The sequence below is a fragment of the Orbilia oligospora genome (genome assembly GCF_000225545.1).
Source record: "Orbilia oligospora ATCC 24927 unplaced genomic scaffold scaffold00080, whole genome shotgun sequence".
Taxonomy (NCBI): Eukaryota; Fungi; Ascomycota; class Orbiliomycetes; order Orbiliales; family Orbiliaceae; genus Orbilia; species Orbilia oligospora.
In genome coordinates this window covers 1,342,528-1,364,649 of record NW_011645637.1, presented here as the reverse complement: position 1 = coordinate 1,364,649, position 22,122 = coordinate 1,342,528, and the positions used below count along the sequence as shown (strand labels likewise).

The window sequence follows — 22,122 nt, the reverse complement described above, 5'->3', positions numbered from 1 at the left end:
GAATTCCGTGGCCGACGTTGTTGTGAACTGAAGTCGGATATCGGGATGTCGGCTTAGTAGTTGGGCTCGGGCTTAAAGAGTGATTACGTATACTCGTTTTCAACTATTTAACTACCGGCGCCGGATTCATCTCCGATGGGTATGACTTTACGAGGCTGAAGAAACTATGTATTGTAACCGAGTCATGTAACAATTGAATAATAATTGAAAATCCCGTGTATGAGTAAGTTTTACGGCACGGGGTCCATCGAAGCTAGAGCTGGGTGTTTAGAAGACAAGGGTGGGGTTATATTTATATTTTACCATTTGGGACAGACTGACTCGTAAAACTGGTATATACGATTCTTATCTGCGCTAGTACTGTAAGATAATATAAAAATTCTTGTTATGCTGTATACTATACATGTAACGTTATATTGTAGCTACTGGATCCATAGACTACAAATGTGATCATGGGAGTAAAGGCCATTGGTTGACCAAACCGGCCTAACGTTGGTACAGTCTGTAACGTATATCCATGTCGATATGTCGGCATTTCTAACTAGATGCGTTAATACAAATCCACAGACGACGAGATTACGAGACTATACGATGTCAGTGACCAACCTGAAATACTTCATAAGATACAAGACATGGTATATGCATGTAATAGGACTAGTATCTACTTGACTTCCTCCATCTGAAAACTACTCATCGAAATGTCTTGCCTTCCGACTCGCCTTCCTCGTCCTAACCCCTCGTCTAACAGCCTGTGTAAACCCTTCTCCACCTTCCCCACCCCCTCCGACACCCATGACCCCTCCCTCATTCCAATGAATTTCAGTTCCATGAACCCAATCCAGCAATCCAATCCATCCGTATCCTCCTCTCCCACCGGACTTGTCATGTCCTCTGACCCTTCTCGCAATTCTACCAATAAAGAACGCTTTTGGGAGGTATTCGTATTGACTGTAGCATACGACATCGACAATGGACGTAATAGCCACGAATGCTAAATATGTCAAGAGGTGGAATGATAACATGACACTGGGGATGTAGATCGGTAGAAATTGCAAGAGAACGTAGTCAATGGGCGTAGTACTTGTTAAGTTAAGAGACGAGGTTGTCGATTTTGGGTGGACGTGGCTTTTGTGAAATGGTGATTTGGGGTTCTGATGGATATGACGATGAGGGTAATATATGAATAACTAATTAATATAAACTTTTCTTAGCACCGTATTCGTATATGCCTAGTATTAAGGAGTATACAAATCAATAGACGTAAACACTTACCTCTCGAAGAAGCATCGCATAAGCGATTCCCCTCGCCATATCCCACGGATAAGGGAACGTGGAAGATATTTTCAATAACCTCGGTCTCCGAAAGATGTCAACTGCGATATATTCAAGAAGACCTTGGATTCCAATTCCGAGCATGATATTCCCTATGGTCATGAAGATTGCAAACAATGTCCCACGATTGAGATTGCTCACTTCGAGGGTCTTTTTCTTTCCCCTTCCGGTGGGTACTGCAACCTTCTTTCGCGAAGCTGGTTTAGAAGTGACATATGGTTCTTTCCCTGCGAGGGACGGCAACAAGTTGTCAAACAATGTGAACACCAGCGCCGGTAGGAGAAAGAATACAAGGCGAACGAAAAATGTCGCAATTAACTCTACCCTTAGAGGGGGGTGCGACATGATCAATGTCGTCCAGGTCATCCAGAAGAAAAAGAGGTTTAATGAGCTGGCGGTGTAGTTGTTAAATAGCAGTCCGAGACCACCCAGGGAACCTATGAGGGCGGACATGCTGTGATGGGATTCGCGACGGCGGTGTCGACTGGTACCAGTTATTAATATTATCGACTTGGGAGAGAATTGCGCGTGATTTATGACTTGCGCTTAAGGAGCTTTGATATTGAAGGAGATTGTGGTCGTGGCGCAAAGGGTCGCATTCGAGCTCCTTACAGTGTCATGATCATGTATATGCATGGCCAACTGTCGAGAAATCTCCAAGTCGTCTCCAAGTCGATTGAAATGTGTTGCATGTCATCGCTAGGCGGATTCTTGGCCAGCTTTTTCCCGGTCCTGACGTCAGAACATTATGTTTGGTTCGGTGTTTTACTAGATCTCGAGAAGGAAAGAATGAAAGGAAGGAAGGAAGGAAGGGAAAGAGGTAATTAAGTAGGTGTAGCTGTATAGAAACACGGGATCACGGAGACATGACGAGACAAGCCGGACCTGGCCTTTAAATTGACGTATTCGTCAGCTATACAGCAACTATGCATATAGGTTGATAGATTGGTAAGTCCATTCAAGTTAATTAACATTGAGAAATATATTAATATCAAAGCTGATGTAGTTTAGAAAAGCGATATAATCAGGTTCATTGTGTATATCCAACCGATCGCTAATCCATGCATGCTATGCTCTGCTAAAGTTACAATTCGAACAACCGAAATGCGCGCGCTAATATCGTGAAATGCTAACTACCAAAAATTTAAGACAAGAAACAGTAATAATCAAGTATTTGCATGAAGAAAGAAAGTAAGAGGAAAGACGAGATCCAAGCAATATCCCTAATATAAACAAACAATCATTCAATAAACCCTTAACGAGACGTTCGCTGATCCAACTTGACTCTCTTCGAAGAGCTTGCACTGATAGTGCTTGTCGGGCGCTTGCTGACAAGAACCTGCATTGGCGCGATAACAGTTTCCACATCATATCCATCCCCATTCTCATCACCTCTCTTTGTCACTAAAGGAAACAAAACGACCCTGACCATAGCACCCATCTTTTCAAGTTGCTCATTGGTTAACCCTTCATTGCCCCTGTTGTTCATGCGCAAGGCCACAAAGTCGATAGGCTTGCCAATACTGTTGTCCGGAGCTTCCCACATAAAGTACTCGGCTCGCTGGGTACGCATATCAATAGAAAGCGTGACGGCAAGATTAACCATAGTGCGGAGCGAGTCCACAACTTGCTGTTGAAGGTGACCGGGTGGCGGTAGCAGACTGTGTAGTGTGCGGTAAATCTCTTGGACGACTGGCTCGGTAGCGGCTGGTAGAGCAGCCCGGAAGCTACGTCGTTGTGATAATAGCTGTAAGGTCGTAGCACGCCACATATGTACCGCGGCTGGCGGGCCTGTTGGAAGCTCGGTGTTAGTATTGATATCATATGCATGGAAGTCTAGGCAGAGTGTATACGTACCAACTTCATTGAGTTTTTCTTCTAGTGACTTGAGCTTCTTTCTTTCCTCCGCATCCAACCCGAACATGTAACGGCAGAAAATCAACTCCCAAATCAAAGACATCGTCATTGCCATGAATATTTCCCTTCTCTTGACACGGTCCCGAAGCATCGCTCTAACATCGCTTCCATCAAGAACAACACTTTCCACAAGATCTTTGACACTCTCATTCGTAATGGCGTCGAAATCGACACAGCTAGCGCTGTCAGAAAACTTTGAGAATTTGACACACCATTGCTGAACGGCATTGAATAAGTGGCCGCAAGATCTGGCAAAGAAGACTTCATCCTTGGCATCGATATATCGGTTCATCGCGTTTAGTTTGACTTGAAGTTTGCTTGCATTGTTCTTCGCAGTTGCCAGTTCTTGCTTAAGTTTCTCAATCTCTGTATCCTTGGCCTGTGTTACCGTGGCGACCTGCTGGTTGATGATGTCGTTCAGGCCGGAGCTTAGCGCTGTATACTGTTCCTGAAGGTCGGAATGCTGCTGCGATAGGCTGTGAAGTTGTTCCCTCTTTCTCTCATATTGTTGTCGTTGAGTCGCTTCGGTAGCAATAAGCTGTTCATTATTGAGTCTAAGCTGTCGGATTTGCTGCGTCAAGTTGTCATCTTCCTGCTTGTACCATTCCAGATTTTTCTTGAGCGTCTCAATCTGGCTCTCACGCTCGCTAACTGCAAGGGATCTGATTTCAAGAGCTTCGACGAGGGCGGATCGTTCCTGGAGGTGTTTGTAAACCACAGCTTCCATTTTCTTTGAAGAAGTGTTAGAATCTTGCTGCAATCGTGCCAGTTCACCGGATAGTTGTGAATTTTGCTCGTTGAGGGTCCGTAGCCGGGTTTCAAGATCCAACATTTGAAGAGACTGACGCTTGCGAATGTTCACGCTTACTGGCCGCTCCGGCGAGATCGGGATGGCAGAAGTATCCCCATATGCCTCCTGTAAAGATCCGTGAGTGTTAGTAAAAATTCCAATATGTCGTAAAATATAGGGGTAGCGTACAAAAACCTCTTTGTTGTCATACTCCAGTGACCTTTCTTTTCCTTTTCTTGAACCACTGGGAATTGCGGGTGTATCAAATTGAAACGTAGAACCAGGGGTCGTCATTGCATTTGGAGAACTGATATTGGACGCTGCACGGGCACGGGTGTTCGGCGTTTGGTTTCTAGGTCTGGGAACAGGAGTTGGGGAAGTTATCGTAGAGATGCTGCCTTCCACGCTAGATCGAAACTCTTCCCTTAACGGTTCCATAGTTCCTCGTTTCTTGAGGATAGTCAAGATTGGTGGGGTTGCTTTGGGGCTGCCTGGCCGAGGAGTTGTATTTGACGAGCTTCCGGTGTCAACAATAGCAGAAGGAATAACAGCGACGCCCTCCTTTAGGGGTTCAAGGTCCGCTCCAACTGAGGTATACCGCCTGCCTGAGCTACGACCGGCAGAGCCAGCCGAGGTGGACAGCCGACGAAGGCGAGGAGTAGTTTTCGCAGTTTCGGGAGATTTAGCTAGCGGTGCGAGTTCGGGTGACGTTTCAGGGGACGGGTAAGCCCCTTGAATAGTATTGACACTTCGTCTACCAGCCGAACCTCGACCAGCCGAGCCTCGCGACCGTGGAGTCTGACGGGGTTGGGAAGACGGCCCAGGAGTTGGGCTTGTTGGGTTTGACTTCTTCTGGAAATACTGGGAAAGAGGCTGTGGGGCTTTCTGAGTTGGAGTCGGAGTAGTACCTGCCGAGGTGCTGCTGCCTGAAAAGAGTAGCGAAAGCGCTTTGTTGTCCGCTTCTGTGAACGTATCGCGACGGATTGGAGGACGACGTGGAGCTTTTACCGGGGAAGGCTTGATGGAAGGCGGCAGCTGCTGGATCGGTGACGGCGGGGGAAGTTCGATACCTGGTTCGAGTGGTGATACCGAGCTAACGCCAGAGAGTGAGATCGTCGACGAACGTGCGGATGATACCTCAGAGTAGATACTTTCAGCTGTAGAAGGTATAGCAAGAGCCGGTAGAGGTATTCTCCTGTTAGGCAAGGAGCTGGACTTGGATGCTTTTGGTTTGGAAGGGACCGGTGAGGTTTCTCTGTATGGTGTATCAAGGCCTTCGATACCAAGTCCGATTCCGCGAATATTAGACTGCGCCCCAGGGAAAAGGTTGCGATTAATTGGCCGTATTAGCTTCGGAACTGGCGCAGGAAGGTCGGTAGGCCCTAGCTCTGGCGAAAAGAAAAGATCCCGTTCGTCTGCACGTGTGCTGGCCTCAACTGGGGCAGGCCTATCTTCAAGGCTGTAGTCGTTGAATGTCGGGGAGGGGACAACACTGGAGGGCCGTGAAAGGTCGCTATTGTCTAGTGAGCCGTCTGTGTCTTCGGGGTAGTAAACACTGATGTCGACAGTTGGCGCTTCTCCGAATTTTTCTTCTGACCATGAAACTTCGATCGTTCCAGTCTCCTGGTCGAAATGAACGTCGACGCCTGCGGCCGCGAGAACCTCTTTCTCGGATGTGGCGATGTCAAGAGCTCCCTGAGCATACTCTTGGATAGAGAGTCGGCGCCGTTGCCTTTGTCGTTGGGTCCCTGAAGATGGGCGCCTTGAGCGAAGGGAGGATACACCTGAAAGCGGGGATACTGATACGTGGCGGGGAGAGAAAACGCTGACCGTGTCCCCAGGCTCTTCGATTTCGTTAGGTGTGATAGAATTGAAGTCACGCGGGATTCTTGGAGGTTGTAGACTATCTGCGGGCTCGCCCTCGTTGGCGGGCTCTAAGGCCGCGCGTGGGATTACTATAGATAAGGAAGAAAAGGATTGGTTAGGACTGTAGACTTTGTCGGGACTCCTTCCCGCTAACCAAAAAGGTTAGAAACAAAAAATGGTGGGGCTGGGCGACTTACATGCCAAGGCATTTTTGGGGCTGGATGATGGCAGGGATGGTGACGCATGGGAAGGCGGGCCTGGGAAGTGTCAGCCAACCATCAAAAACAAGCAATGGTAATTGAAAGATGAACTTACCAATCAAAGGCGAGATATTTGGACTAGTCGTAGCGCTAAACGCTTCTTGAAACACGGTTTTAGAGGGAAGCGGCGTTGGAGCATCTGCGTAGGAAGATGTTGGACGGCTCTTTGGAAGGTCGCGACTTTGCTTTGGTGCCTCTTTATCCCGGAGACTTGTGGCGGATGGATGCTGGCTTATTGGCAATACAAGGTCGCGGGGTAATCGGCGAGGCGATGGTCGTGGAGTCAAATCGCTTTCCTCTTCATCCTCTGTTGTTATTTTCGGCGTAGTCGAACGAGTGAGCGATAGTTGCGGATACAGGCTGGGCTCGTGAGGTGACGCTAGGACGTATGACGTTGGCGGCTGGCTATGTAGAAGCTCCCGAGGTAGCGGTTGTTCGGAATATGGCAGGAACATTTCTTCTGATTCATCGTCTGTTTGATAAAATGAAGATGCCCTACTCAATGGCAAACCTCGGCTTTGATGACCTCCGTGAGCATAATGAGTATGAGATGTTGTTGACCGGCTTTCAGGAAGATATCTTGGTGCACTGTCTTCCTCTGGATCCAAAGATGAATGAACTGCCTCCTCAAAATAAGCTGATGAAGTTCTACTGAGTGGCAAATTCCTGGTATCGTAGTCGTCGGTTGCACACCGATAGGTCTGTGAGGTTGTCGGCCGGCTTTCTGGAAGATCAGCAGTGGGTTCTTGTTTTCGTACTTCAGATTGCTGATTTTGGGAGGTTGATGCCTCGTGCAGATAGAGAGACGACTGCCTACTAATCGGTAAGTGGACATTGCTTTGATACGGGCTAGTGGCTTTGATTGTATGTGAAGAGGAAGGCCTGCTTTCATTATCGTCAAACGAAGGGATATCGTCCTCGGAACCGGTCGGGTAATCTGGTGCCCGCTGAAAGAAAATCGATGATTGTCTGCTTAGTGGTAACTCCTTTACTAAATTAGTCTGGTCGATAGAGAGACGAGAATCTGTAGACATGTTTTCACTTTGAGGAAGGCCAGGGATATCTCCGAAAAGAGTACGCGCTAGCGCTAAAGATTCGGCATATGGCGAAGTTGCCCTCGAAGTTGGTATCTGTGATAGACCAAGCCCCAAGTAAGGAATATAGACCTCGTCCAGAGAGGGCGAAGAGACACCATCGCGCAAACCTGGTAGACTGTATAGAGATTTAACGTCGTTGTCGCTCGTTGGATTTTCATACTCAGAAGTAGCCCTTGAAACAGGTAACTGCGCATCGAAGGTTGTTTGGTTGACTATTCCGCCTGGCAGCCTGATTGTTGATGCCTCTGAGCGCAAGGATTCTGTTTGTGGCGGTAGCAAATTATCATCAAACTCGCGGGTCGGGGGAACACCATCACTGGCTTGGTACTCTGATTCTTTGACAGTATGTGGCAGGGACACGGTGCTACCCCTTCTTTTTTGGACAAAGAGGTACTCGCCACTGCCTTCGGAGCTGGGAGACGGTAGCTGCAAATTGTGAGGCTCTTCGGTGTTGCGAGGGGATACGGCGCCTAGCGGAATACGATAGGCGGACTCTTGTCTGGACCCTGGCAGTGAACATACGGTTTCCCATATTCCTCGCCCAAGTTGCTCGATGTCAAGACTATCTTCATCATCGCTGTCCTCAGGTAACGGATCCACAGCAATTGACTTAGGGGCGGACAGATAGGCATCGTGAAGAGAGTACATTGAAGATACCCGCGACTCTGGAAGCCTGGGCGGCGCGATCGAGGGTGGTGCAAACATATTGTCAATTTCCTCGTACGCTTCGCTGTCGCTCTCTGGAAGGTAATCGTCGAAATCATCGAAATCAAATGCCGGACGGGACTCAACTTCCATTTCATTTCCACAGGTATTAACGGAGACCGCTCTGCTAATCGGAAGGGTGAACTGTGGCACCTCAGCAACGGGAGTAACTGGTCCATACAAGGAAGGAGCGATGCTCGGGGGGAGGTATTCTGGCAGATATTGGGTCTCATCGTGGACCTGCAATTGGGATTGCACTTCAGTTTCGAGATCTTGAAGGCCGAACGTGTACTCTGAAGCGATATCTGAGAAAGGTAGTTGAACTGAACCACAAGCATTGTGGCCAGGCAGAATTGAGGCAGGCGAAGAAGCGCGGCTGTTAAGTATTGGCTGCCAGCTTGGATTTTCTGTTGCTTCTATTACGTGGTCCTCCTGCAGTGGCTCTGACAAGGTATCACTAAGCTGGCCATCTGGAGGTGCACTGATGAATGCACGACGGGAAACCGGCAAGTTTGTCTCTGGTTGACGAGGGGGGAGCGGCTCGGTAATGTAGCTCGCCACAGATAGTATTTCTAGTGATTCATTCTTATTGGGCAATTGTTCCGGCAAGGGTAACGGCGGCGAGATAGATTTTGTGAGTGGCAGCTCGACCTCTGGAATGATAGGAGAAATCTTCGGGGAAATTTTTGGAGAAAGTGGTAGCTGAATCGAAAATGGAATCTGCAAAGTAAAGTGCGGAGCTAAGACTGGAGACGCTAAGGGCGATACGGGAAGGGGTATAAATAGGAAGTCTTGTACAGTCTGGGATTCTGGCGTCAGGCGACCTGCAATAGGCGGGGCCGGTGGTTCGTTGAGTTCAACCACGTTGTTGACACTTGCCGGACCAATAGTGGGCTCGCTCTCGGCTTCGATAGGATTTCCGTCTTTGTCATATAATATATCCCCGATGGGGGGGATCGGATTTCCATCTCTGTCGTAAGTAACAGGATCTGTAAAAATCCCAAGTCCCATTAAAGGTTCTAGATTTAGGGTGTCAGCGTATGAAAATCGAAAATGTGGTCTTGGTGCCATACCTCGCGTAGGCGTTTGTGGGTATTCAAGAGAGCCGGTTCTCTCATGTACAATTTCCGGTCTATCATCGAATTCGAACCCGTCTTGACTCGTTTTTGGTGTCCCATCCTCTGACCACGACGCAAGACTTAGTAGTGATTCCCGCCGATTATCTTCAACTTGGCGATGTCCAGCCCATGCGATTGAATGCAAACTTTCGCGCGATGGCCGGGGAAGAATTGAATGTTGGAAATCAGAGTTGTGTGACGAAACAGAAGATCTGACAGAACCTGCGTATGAAGATACGTGAAACAGCGAGGCTCTGTCGTAGTAGGGCAGGCGGTGGTGTTCCGGGCTGTCATCGACACCCACAACTGAGAAACGGTATTTGCTGGGGGCGGGACTATCGGCGGAACTTTCGTAGGATTCGACATCTGATCCAGAAGCTGATTCAGCTAAAGAAAGCAAAGCCGCGGCTTCTGCCAGTCGTCTTCGACGGCTTTCTTGCTCAACATCACGGTCAAGTTTCCGTTGGTTCTCAAGGGCGGTTTGTTGCTCTCTCGTCTCGATAATTTCGCGCTCAAGCTCCTCACGACGAACCGATTCTTTGGCACGCTCTTTGTCTTCCTTCCGTTCGAGAAGGATTGCATGGTCGAGTTCTCGATTGTGGATCTCCGCGGCTAGCCTTTGGATTTCTTCCTTCCTTTGCTGCTCAGCGATCTCGTTGCTCTCTAAGATTGCGATCCGTTCAACTTCGCGCCTTTGGATCTCATCCGCGAGTCTTTGAATTTCAGCCTGGCGTTGTGCTTCAATGATTCTCTGCTGCTCCAAAAGCTCGGCGCGCTCGGTTTCCCGTCGCTGGAGTTCAAGTACAAGCCGTCGGATTTCTTCTTTTCGCTGCTGCTCTCGTTCCAAGAAAGCGGCGCGTTCTTGAGCGAGTTCATATTCTCTTTTCCGCTCTTCTTCCTGACGTCGGCGTTCATTTTCGTACTCTTCGCGCCGTTTCCGGTCTGCTTCTTTCTTCCTCTCAATTGCTAAAATCATATCTTCCTGTCGATTCTTGTCTCGGAGCTCAATTTCCTTTTCATATCGCTTATCTTGCTCCCTTTGGACTAGGTACTGCTGGTAAAGGAACATATCATTGTCGTAACGCTCCTTTTCGCCCATCTCGTTGAACAGTTTTTGTTCTCGTTCGTATCGGTCCACCCGCTCTTGATAGAGCAGGTACAACCTCTGACGTTCTTTAGCGGCGGCATCTTCGTCTTGTTGTTCAAGGATATCGAGAGCACGTTGCTCGCGATCTAGACGACTTGCACGCTCTAGTTCAACTTCAAATCGTTGTTTCTCGGGCGATTTTTCTTCCAGGCGCTGGGCGACTGGAGATTCTGGGTCGAACGGCTCATACAAATGTGACTGCTTAGGAGATCCTAGGTTTTGCGAACTATCCCTTGGGAGATAGTCATGCGTAGGAATGTATCGCGGATGTTCGGGTTTCAGTGCGACCTCATAGCTGGATGAGTTTTCTGTTGGGGTAGCGTCGGGCTGATGGATGTATTCACGGGAGTTCTCGATATTGTCGTCAGATGGGATAAGTGTTACATCCGTGGGCTCTGGTAAGCGAATGCGCCGGCGTGAACGAACAATCTGTTGTGCAGAGGTAGCTTTGGAGCGCTGTATTGAGTCTTGTCGAAGAGATGGAGAGGCTCGGAAGGGCAATTTTCGTCGGCGTTCCCGTTTTCGGTGACGCTTGGGTTGGGATTCCGGCTTAACTAGTACCAACGGAATTTCTGGAACCTGTGGAGGGATTTGAAGCAATTCTTTTCCGAGCTCGATCGAAGGTGGTGCGTTTCCAAATTCTCTTGGGGACGATGCATTCGTTGGCCCAGTCGGAGTTGGTGCTTTTGTTGGCCTTCGAGGAGATTGCTCTTTCACTAGTCTTGTAGGAGAAGGTTCCCTTGCTGGTCTTCTCGGTGATAGTTCCTTGTGCAGTCTTCTCGTTTTTGGTTGCTCGGTAACGAGTGGCGTTGGGGGAAGCGAGGCTATGGCTGTAGCACGAGGCGGGGATTGAGACCAAGCTCGAAATATTTTGGCTGGATTGAAGGTAGCTGGAAGTTGGTAGACATCGCTTTTCTTAGAACTGTATTGGAGATATTCCACTGGTAGGGGTACTTCAGCGACTGCTAGGTCTCGCTCTTGCTTGCGACCTCGTTCCTGGCTTCGCTGAATAGCTTCAAACGCTGTTTGCAGGAAGCTTGCTTTAGTATGAGACTCTGAGCGCCGTCGATGGGGCCTTTCTTCCTTTACAATCTCTTCTCGGGCAATTTCTGTTGTCCTCTTGTCAGCCGTGAATTTTGTTCTACGAGGCCCTGGGGATACTGATCGAGCTTTGTGCGGCTTTGGCGAGACTGAACGGGCTTTTTGTCGGGACCTCAAAGTTTCGATTAGAGGCAACTTCTCGGGAGATCGGGCTAGTGGTTTCTCGGGTAGCTTCTCGGGAGCTTTCACAGGCAAAATCTCATTTAGGACTGGAGTAATTTTCGTAGATGGTCTTTCGAATGATGATTCCACCGTAGGGGTTCGCTTGACCGGCGACACGGATCGAGGTTTGGATCGTTGCTTTGGAGTTTTTACAGGAGGCAACTTCTCTGGCAAAGGCTCGATTTTACGTGTTCGATTGATTGGGGACTCTGAGCGAGGTCTAGGCGACTTCGTCGGAACAGTGGTGCGAGACTTCCGTTCGGGTGATGGTAGCGCACTCCTGCGAGAGGTTTTCTCGGGCTTCACAGGGCTCGGTGACCTTGCGGGCTTCTTACCGGCTCCTTGCTGGCTATCATTCCTGGAAAACCAAGAAGCAATTGCGGGAAACAACGGTGTTGTCGCGGATTTAGGGGAATCAGTGCGCATTGCATCCCTTGACTTTACCGTTTCCTGGCGTTTGGAGCTTATATCAGTGAGGAGGGGGGTTGGCGGCTCTGGGGCCGGTTTTCGACGCTGCGGAGAAACAGACCGGGCCAGGGGCTTCCGACGCTGTGGAGATACAGACCGAGCTAGGGGTTTTCGCGGCCGTGCCTCTTTCCGTAAATTTGGCAGCTTGTGCTCCTTCACTTCATTTCTGTCGACCAAGTCACGCGCAGAAGTAATTGTATCGATAGACCTACGCCTGCGAGGGGCAGGTGCAGTTTTCTTTGATGCTCGTGATATCCGTCGGTCTTCTTCAGCATCTCGGCTGGGCTTGGCATGAGAGTCAAGAATATTTTTGGCGATCCGAGTAATCGGTACAATAGCGATGGCTGCTCGAGCTGTTGAAGGAATTCGTTCCGCCTCTTTGTCCACGGTTAAAGCTTTAGGCTTCGATATTTTCTCAGGGATAGCTTCAGTTAACGGACTATTCGGTATGTCCTTGACACGGGGTGACTTAGGTTCTAAGACTTCTCGGGAGGTGATTTCACTGGATGGGGCTTTGGATTGAGGTAATTCTCTAGATGCAGTAACACTCGTCTTCCGGGACCTTGGTGGCAAAGTCTCTACTACGGGAGACTTGGATTTCGTGGCCTCCGTGAGCGCGGTTGGCTGCGTGACTAGATCTTTGGGCACAACAACTTCAGTGACAGCGGATTTCAGCTTAGCCGTATCCTTCGCATCAACCAGTTTCACAGCGTCAGCGGGGGTAGTTTCAGAAAAAGTTGCAGGTGAAGATTCCACGATGACGTTCTTGAGCTTCGGTAGTTCAGCCGTAGGGAAAATGTCGAAAAAGGAGGCTTTACCAAGACCAACCATCGGAGATTTCAGAGGGGCGTTAGGTTTAGATATGGATGGTTCGGATTTGGATGACCTGCGTGGTGCAGTCTTGATTGTAGGCAATATCGGCTTCGTACTTTCATTGGAAGTAAGTAGTTCAGCTGCGAATATCTCACGCGAAGTATCATCTACCATAGGAGACCCAGGCTTCTTGGCGTCTTTAAGAGTAGGAGAGGTGACTTTAGGCTTAGCAACTGAAACCCTCCTTGCGGGCACCGGGGCATCTGTGGGCTTCGGATCCAAAATTATATTCCGTGAGCGTTCCGTGGCTGGAGGTGCAGTTTTCGGTTGCGGTTGCGGGACAATATCCACGACCTCCTTGCTAATGTGAGATACCGTTTCTGGGGCAGCTATGACCGATTGCTCTTTAGGCTTCGCCAAGGGCACTGAGTCGGTTATCAAAACATTATTGGCTAGCGGCTTCTGTTTCGAGGATGCGGTGACAGAGGCTCTTCGTTTGGAGGTCTTTTCGACGGCTGGCTCTATCGTAGTCTTTAGAGCTGGCGCCTGAGACGAAGGCGGCAAGATATCTTCGATGTCGACCAGCTCCCTTGTTCGAGGTTCCGAAACCGATGGTTCAATCATTCCTGTCTCAGTTGACTGGGTAACTTCATTATTAGGGGTAGATTTCTTCGTCTTTTTCGCCACATTTTGGTATGCAGACGGCCTGAAAAGAGGCGGGAGGAAGAAATTTCCACGAAGACCTGTAGTTTTAGCTTCCTTCTGCTGATCTGGAGTTCCCTTAGTTTTGGCGGTGTTATCAGCAACCGAGTTCCTTTGGCGAGTCTTAGGGACCTTTTTCGGAACCTCTTGCGAGGCACTAGGAACGGAAACTCGTCGCGCTGGGGTATTTTCACTAACGATCGAAGATTCTCCGGTTGTTTCTAGGGTAGTGGCATCTCCCGACGCTTCTTCTGGCAAGTATGTCGGTGGCGGACCAGAGGGAGCAGCGGAAGTGGGTGTATAATATGTCGAAGGATCATCATCTGGGATCTCTCTGCTCTGGCCAAAACTTTCGCCGGGAAGATCAGTGAGCTCTCTTGTGAGTTGGGTTTTATCAGTTGGAGAGAGGCATGGGTTTCCTGGCTCAGTGATTGGCATTGAATCGCGAACACGCCTCAGCTTAGCACTACCAGCAGTCGTAGGGACAGACCACGTATCGGATTCCACAGGGCTGGTTTCTCCATCATCCGGAACGTATTCACGGAGTTCATGGGTTTCCGAAAATCTAACCACCTTTGAAGGACCGACAATACTCTCTGGAGGGGAAGTGGGTCTGTAAAGTTCTGAATCGGAGCCAGCATCACTATCACTATAGTAGTCGGACTCAACGCCTTCGTCCTCAAATTTCGCCGTAACCACGGGGATGTTTAATTGACTATCACGTTGGAAGTTTGGGCTTTGTTCTAGAGTCGTAGGATGTGCCGGGATAAAAGAGTCTTCGACGATACGATATTGCCTTGGGGACGGGGAAGCTGAAGGTTCGTTGAAAGCTTGACCAGGAAGGGAATGTTCAAAGGCGTGACCATCCTCAGTGGAGAGGAGGGGTGATGATCCAATTTCAACTTTTGGGAAGCCATCTGAGGTTGGAGACTCAGGAGGAAGGATACAAGGCGGCTCTGGTGATTCCTCGGCATCCGAAAACCCTTCATCGAAGGGTTGTAACCGTTCAAGCGAGCGTTGGTCATGGATACTTGTCCAGGTAGGACTCCTTGGGGTAAATGCTTCGAGTTCAGAGTCGGCACCGCTAGTAAGATGATATTCTTCAAATGGCAGGTGCACTTCCACATCATCACGTTGATAGGTTGAGGGTAATCCAGGGCTGGGGCTTGTCTGTTTGAAAGTATCACCCTGAATTAGTTCTTGAAACGCATCAAAAGTTTCCTCAGATGAGGGTGATTGTGCTCTAGTAATTGCAGGAGATGAAGTCCGTGATACCTCAGGGAGTGGCTTAGAAAACTGAGTAGATGGACTACTGTAAGAGATCGTAGTAGGATTCGATCCTAAGGGAGAGGGTAGGGTATATTGTTCTTCTAGTGCTGGCAAGAGATCTCTATACATGGGAGACTCCGGGAGAACTTCGGTTGGGTAAGATGGTAGTAGTCCTGCCGATTCACGAGCTTCGGGGCTACCTCTACTTTCGATATCTGTACTTGTTTCTGAGACTCTTCGCCAACTCCTACGAGCTTCCATAGTGGAGGGAGACTCAAATCGCGGGAATACTTCGTCGATGACATCAACATCTGAAGGCGACAATATCTCCCGTAGTAGAGGAGTAGTTGATGGGAAAACTTCATCAATGACATTAGTTTCAGTGTTAGCTTCGGATTCATGCTCTGGAAAGGTAATAGTGATGCCTCTCGATGGACGAGGCACAGAGACCGTGGTATCTGGAGTTGAAATGCGACTCTCAAGCTCCTCCTCAATTGCTTCATGCTTTCTTGTGGAAGTCCATACAGGCGGTGGTGTCGAAGAAATAATGTGAGACGGATCCTCTAAAGGCCATTGCATTTCCCGAATTTGGGGAGGCTCATACACGGATTCGTTCCATGGGCGTTCAGGCTTAGCTGCTGGCTCAAACAAGGGAGAGCTAGGGAGCTCTGGCAGGTCGGAGTAACCAAGCCAATCTCGTGGGTCAGAGACAATTGAACTCGTATCAAATGATTCGACAGCATCTTGAGGACTTGAAAGATATAGAGCGGGAACAGGCTCCTCAATCACCGGCGCTTCATACTGTATGCCCGCAAAGTTTGTTGCAGGAGGGACACCACCAGCAGATCCGTTATCCAGAGAAGTCCCTTCGGAAAATGTATCATAATCCGTCGACATCGGTAACCGGGGAAGTAGGGGAACGTTTTCAAAGTGAGCTCTAGGTAGGTCTCTATTGATACCACTCTCAAAAGTCATAGATCTAGGGCGTGCAGAAGATACTTGGTCCGGAAGGGACTCCTCGGGTTGAGAAACACTAGCACTTAGGGCACCTCTAAGGGATCCCGAGCTGTCCATGCGTTCGCTATGCGCAGCTATTGGGTCCGAGTCCAGTATATAATCTGTAATATCGAGATCCCTGTATATTGGTTCCTGGGCTGACGATGTAGATGGAGACCTGACCAAGAAGTTTTGGACGTCGATTTCGCTCGCGCCTGGCAAAGGCATTGAGACGTGCTCTGGAGTGTCATGGACGAGAAAGTCATTGGCATCAGCAATTTCCACGGCCGAAGGAACTGAACTTTTCTTGTCTTTTTCATTGTTGTGATCAAGAAAGTTAGTATTGACTCGATGTAGTGGAATGCTCAGCTTATATGGTTCGTGGGGAGGATTTCTGCTCTCGTATGGAGATGTCTCGATGGGCAGAATACTTGGTGACCCGGGGTAGCTATATGGTAGATTCGCCACTTCATGATGGATATTCCCAAGAGAAAAACCAGGAGCAACAGATCTTTGAATGGGGGAAGCTGGTAAAGGGATATTTTCAAGCAGTGTTGCGACACCACAGATAGATGAGGATAATTCTTCGTTGATAGTAAAGGATTTGTCGATGGGCGCAAGCGAAACAACGGATTCTGCATCCAGTCCAATTGCCTGATCAATGTAGGGGGAATCGAAAGCGGACACAGGAATATGTGGGTCGTGAGAAATATCCAATTCCAGAAGATGTTCAGATCCGCGAAAAGTAGGACTATTTGGAACTGGGGGCAAAGTGACAGCGATGGCTGGTAGAAGAACTGGTGAAGTGATGGGTGTTGCAACTGCGCTATCTAAAGGCGAATCAAGGTTCGAATGAGGCAGCAGGTGAGCCTCCCAGAGGACTGTGAACTCTTGCTGAACAGGTGTCGACGCAACAGTGGGAGGAAGTGATGGGAAATAATCTTCCAGAGCAATTGGCATGGGCGGCACAGATGATTGAGGTTCAGCCAGTTGAATTTGTGTGACAGAACTTTTCGATAGAGCGCGGGAGAGAGGGAGAGAGAATGCAACTTCGGCAGCATCATCATCAGTAGGCCACACGAAGGACTGTGAGCTAGGCGATCCAGGAAGAAGTACATCCACATCATTTTCTACGACATGCTTATACATTGGTGAGAGTAGAGTTGACCGGCTTCTGTTTTCCTTGTCGGAATCAGATACTGACCGAGAAGGCGGCAATTGACGGGCCTGCGCACAATCCAATTCTTCATCCGAGCCAATACTGCTAAGGTGGCTTGATGGCAGCGCTACAGGTACGAAGGAGCGAGGTAACTGAGTTTCTGGAGACCAAGGCTCTGGACCGTCCATAACTACACCAGTTTCAGCTTCCACACCAGCTCCGAAACCAAGGGTATAATGCGAATTTGAGGGGCTCCGGGGTAATTCTGCATCACTAGATTCTTGCGGGATTGATTGAAGGGATAGCGCTGTTCTGGGACTTGTGGGAAGGGGTACTATTGTGTCGGCAGTATCGGACTCATCACGATCAACGATCTCAGAAGCTGCCCCGAGAGAAACTGTCGTGAGCGCACTGTCTGGAAGCGCTATGTCATAGTGGCCCTCGATTCGATCGCTGAAACTCGGGATTGAAGATGCCGGCGAACGAGGCAAAATGTGCTGATGTTCAAGTAAAGCTTCTTCGGTAACAGCTCTTTCAATGGGTACCTCAATAATAGGATCAACTGCTGAAAGGATTGACTGCGCTGGCAGAGCAAGAAAGTTTGGCGGGATTAAGTTGATACCAACGTCTTTTAGACTTGGAGGTAGCGCCGGACTTTCAGGGAGCGCTGTTGGTACTTGGGCTAAAATAATCGTGCGGCCTGGCCTGTCCTCATACGTCGAGGTATATTGACTGATGATATCGACGGGACGCAGGCGTTCTCGTGGAGTCTGGATCGGGTTCCAACTAAGTTCCGATGAAGGAAGCTCAACTGCATCGAAAGCCTGGGCCAGACAATCATCGTCCCGCAGGCTATAGTTCTCCGTGCTAATTTTCGGCAGGACCGGGGGACTTGGCAACATTTCAGCGGCCCGTTCCGTCGCCGCTCTGCTTACAGGCAATCCAAATGTTTCCTCACCAAAATGAGTTGTGAACACAACCGAGGATGCCGGACTCGACGCGATACTGTGCGGGAGTTTGACATCACGAGGCAAGTCGAATGGCTGGAAGTTGTCGATACGCGAGCTCGCTTCGTAGACGGACTCTGGACGGCTGCTCGGAATGTTTCGAGGCAAATTGTTACGGTTATCTTCAAAAATTGCGGATAGGGGAGGAAGACTTTCAGGAAGCGCGATGGCTTCCCCAATGCGGTTAGCGCCAAGATACTCGAAATTATAGCGAGGAGTACTCCGTAAGTCATCGGATTCAACAACATCATCCACACCGCGAGGAACTTCCACCAAAGTTGGAGGCCGGCTTGGCGGGAGGTCATGCTGTAAATCGTTATGAGGATATGGCAGCCGAGGTGAGACTGGCTCCGACGCTGGGAGATTTTTTTGAAATGCATTCTCTGCACAATTCTTAAGAACCAAGGGTGCTTTGTGCAACATCGGTTCTCTAATGAGGGAAGCGGGCAAACCAGCTGCATGAGGGATAACATCAAAGCCACGGATATCTGCGATAATAGACGAAATCGGACTGTTTGGTAACGTAAGGGCGGCTGCGAAATCGGGATTTTCGATATCCATATCGCGACAGCCACCTTCCCTAAGCCCCGAAGCAGGTTGAGATTGTTCATCGTGGTCAACCGAACGTCCAGCCGCCTCAGATACGCCGCGCGGGAGCCCGTGCGATGGTTCTCCTCGTGTGCAAGGTGAAACTGGACGGCTGAGAGGTAATTGAGGAACATTTACAGCACCAGATTTGTCCCAAGCGGCCTCAAAAATTGTAAGAGGGCTTGTTGGAAGTATTGGGTAAACCTCAGCTTGTACTGTTTGACCCTCTTCGAAAGTTGCTTCTCGTTCAAGCTCCAAGACGGAAATTGCTTTCTGGCGTAGCAGAGGTGCCACAACCGCAATGGGTGCAACCATAGGGCTGGTTTCACGACTCGTAGGAAGCTCATGATAAAACCCATAGCCGCCTCCCGGACCTAGCGTAATACCTTCAGCCGGGATAAAGTAGGATGCCGGAGAGTTTGGGAGACTGGACAATTCAATGGGCTTGGGTTCCGTAGCTCTATCAGCCTTCGTAGTAGGAACGCCATTAAGAACAATTAACGAAACAGCGCGGGAAACAGACTGGCTAATTGGCAACGCAATATCGGGTTGATCGACTGGCACGTAGGATTTCAAGGTTTGGAGAGATGGGGATAATGGCAGGCTTGGCAAAGTATCGATGAGTACTTCCGATGATTGATGCCCACCAACAGGCTCTTGAGTCTCCACTTGGGATAAGTTACGGGCCAATGGCTCTAAACTCACGGGCAGAAGCAGAGGGCTTGTCTGATGACTCGGTGGGAGCGTATCATAGTAAGGCGTCCGGGAAGCACTATGCGCTGGCGGAAGAATAGATCTTGGTGAAATTGGAAGTTCTAGCATATACTGTGGCGATCCTAGGAACTGAAGGGCGGCACCTTCCACGCCTTCGAAAGATATCGGTGTGAGAGGCCTTGAATATGGAAGAGCATGGAGCCCAGCGGCTTTAGGGCGTATCTCGGAAAGCGATAAATCAGATTCCATGTCGGAGAGAGGTAGTGGTACGGATTCCGGGCCGAGTTCGGGCGCTACTATTTCGACGGGTTCTTCCGTAGGCGTTCGAAGTGCATCATATCTCAAGGTTTCGGGGAGCGAAGGGCACGATTGGATTGGTAATTCAACTCCACCAAGTCCAACCGAAGATGCAACCGACGGTGGAAGATTTGGTAAGTCGGCAATGGCAGGAGTACCAATGGAATATCCCCGCGATATTGGTCGCTCCAGTTCAGAATTGACATCCCAGGCGCTGTATGTAGAGGAACCGTGAGAAGTTTCAGGCGGAATGACGTTTAACCCCAAGTCCAACTTAGGTGAGGATGGTGTTGAATCGGGCAATTGATTGAGAAAAGCTTCAGATGTCGGCTTTACAGACCCTGGGTATGCACAATCTTCAGCAGAGGGTACAGAGAACTCGCTCGATGGAAGGGCAGGGCAAAACGTGACTGGTTGTCCTATTGGCTCGAGTGAAATGACGGAATCAGTGGCGTCAGCTGGTAAGGCGAACTGGTCCGCGACGGTAGATGGTGTTTTAAGAGCCCCAGCATTGGATAGAGCGTTGAATTCCGATTGAGACTCTGCGAAGTTTCGGGATGGAAGAGAATAAAAAGAAATGTCGATATTCCCCGGAGCGAAATGTAGATGAGAAGTCCCTGCTGGGGAGTGGGGCAGGACTATGCCTTCCGCCAAGACGACTGGTGATTGGGTCTCACGAGTTATTGGTTCGGCTTCCAGGGACAGGGCACGGGCGCTACCGGGTAAACCTGCAGACTCAAGTCCTGCAGATGCGGCATATAGAACTGCCACGTCATTTGCAGGAAACCTGGTGGTCTCAAAAATTTCGCGACTCTTGGGTTTTAGGGGACCGGGATCTGGGAGCTGGGTGTTGATTTCTCTCTCCGTTAGGAATATTGGTACTTCGACCTCAGGGCGAGCGTCACTTCGACTAGCCGTAGAGACTGAAATGGTTGACGAAGGACGGCTGTACGGTAGTATAGGCAAAGGTTCGGTTCCGACAGGAAGCGCAAATGAAGATCGCCTACTAAGAGGTAGACTTAGGGCAGGCTCATTGTCGACCGGCGCTCCAGAATTTTGACACAAAAAACGGCCAAAACTGGTTTCTGGGGACGCGCTGATACCTTCGGGAATATGGGCCGCATCCTGGTAAGTTGAATAGCTATCGGACTCTGGGAAGCTAAACCATTGATTCATATTTGAGCCATATTTGATGTCAATGGATTCCGAAGAGGAGGGTAGACTGTCGGGGAGATCGTAAATCGCAGAATCTCGCAGGATATCTGGTATCCCCAGCGATTCTGGTGGCAGCCGGTACTCTGGGAGAAGAAGAGGAGAATATAGAGATGTACGTGCATCTGCATGCTGCTCTAATATGTTACCTTCGCATGATTGGACTGAGAGCCTCGGGCTCGAAGCGAAGCTCCGTGGGAGCACGGGAAACACAAACGGCACCTCTTCGGCATCCCGTTGAGCCAACCCATGTGCCTCTGTAGCGTTTGCAATTGTTGACGTGGGCATCTGCGTTCGCCTTTCCGGGGCCGCACTTTCGGAGAAACTTGATTGCGCGGCTAGTTTTGATATCTCATGGCATAGAGGTGGCGTTACCGGACGGCTGATTGGCAGACAATACGGCTGCTCATAGATTGAAAAGGGTAGGCTAACGACCTCGGGAGTCTGGGGCCGACTTTGAGGAAGTTGAAATGACGCAAAGTCATGCTCAATGGATTTTTTCCGCTCGAGTAGCTCTTCCGCGACATCAGCAGGGTTTGTTGGCGTTACAGGTCTGCTTTCCGGAAGACTATGTGTTACGGCGAAGTGTTTCGTTCCTAGAAACCGAACCTCGCTATCGAGAGGAAAGAAAGTACTCTTAGTGCTCTGCAAAGCTGGTAGCTCGTCTTCTGTATCAACTATGATTGAGGCTGGTTCTATGATACCCCTATACAGAGCAGAATTTGAATGTGAAGCAGTTTCCGAGAAATTTGTATTGAGGTTCATGAAGGAGTTTGGCCGTCGTGTATCGGAGATTAAAAAACGATCCGTAGTAACAGATGAAGGTCCGGAGGGTAAAGCAATTGCGTTAGGCAACAGACCTTCGGGAGAAAGAATTTGGGCTTCGGTCTGTTGTACCTGAGATCGAGTGTCACTACCAGTAGTTGCTCGAGAAGCGTGATCCATACCCAGCCCCGAAGCCTGAATTGGCGCGCTTGTGGCCTCAGACGGCTCCACTGAAAACGGCAAGACAGGTCCTGGTGTCGCAAGTCGACTGATTGGCAAATAAGGGAAAGCTGGGTCATCATCATACAGAGCAACAGTCTGAACAGACGGTGCGCATGAGGCTGGTAGGACGACACTATCGTAGGCTGGTTCAAGCGGAATACCAACCGTTACTGCCTCAATTTCCTCTAGCGGTCGTGATTTCACAGATGAATGGCTCGTTGGCAAATCCTCAGAATAGCAACCCCTGCTCAAGAATATAGGGAGGCTTTCAGGAAGAGATACACGGTCATCGGGAAGTGGGACTTGATTGTATGGAAGGTTGGCTAAGCGTTCTGTTTCACGTATTGTTCGTAGGGTTTCTTCCGTATCTACGATTAGGGTTAGATTTAAGCATATATACTTCGCTTTGAAAGGG

The 22,122-nt window shown here is 49.4% G+C and overlaps 2 protein-coding genes across 2 annotated transcripts in view; both read right to left on the bottom strand.

Annotated features, from left to right (window-relative positions):
* Window positions 1-686: 686 nt before the first annotated feature.
* Window positions 687-1,785, bottom strand: AOL_s00080g373 (uncharacterized protein; the record flags this gene model as incomplete). Its single annotated transcript, XM_011124748.1, has 2 exons — window positions 687-1,187; window positions 1,273-1,785. 2 exons carry the CDS (start codon window positions 1,783-1,785, stop codon window positions 687-689), a joined length of 1,014 nt encoding a protein of 337 aa, XP_011123050.1.
* An 802-nt stretch (window positions 1,786-2,587) lies between these two features.
* AOL_s00080g372 (uncharacterized protein) overlaps window positions 2,588-22,122 on the bottom strand; it is a gene marked incomplete at both ends in the record, with an annotated part of 38,325 nt that continues 18,790 nt past the window's right edge. Inside the window, 6 exons of the mRNA XM_011124747.1 lie at window positions 2,588-3,123; window positions 3,190-4,165; window positions 4,229-5,994; window positions 6,103-6,162; window positions 6,221-8,986; window positions 9,041-22,075. Coding sequence (XP_011123049.1) covers window positions 2,588-3,123; window positions 3,190-4,165; window positions 4,229-5,994; window positions 6,103-6,162; window positions 6,221-8,986; window positions 9,041-22,075 — 19,139 coding nt within the window. The remainder of the gene's footprint in view (window positions 3,124-3,189; window positions 4,166-4,228; window positions 5,995-6,102; window positions 6,163-6,220; window positions 8,987-9,040; window positions 22,076-22,122) is intronic.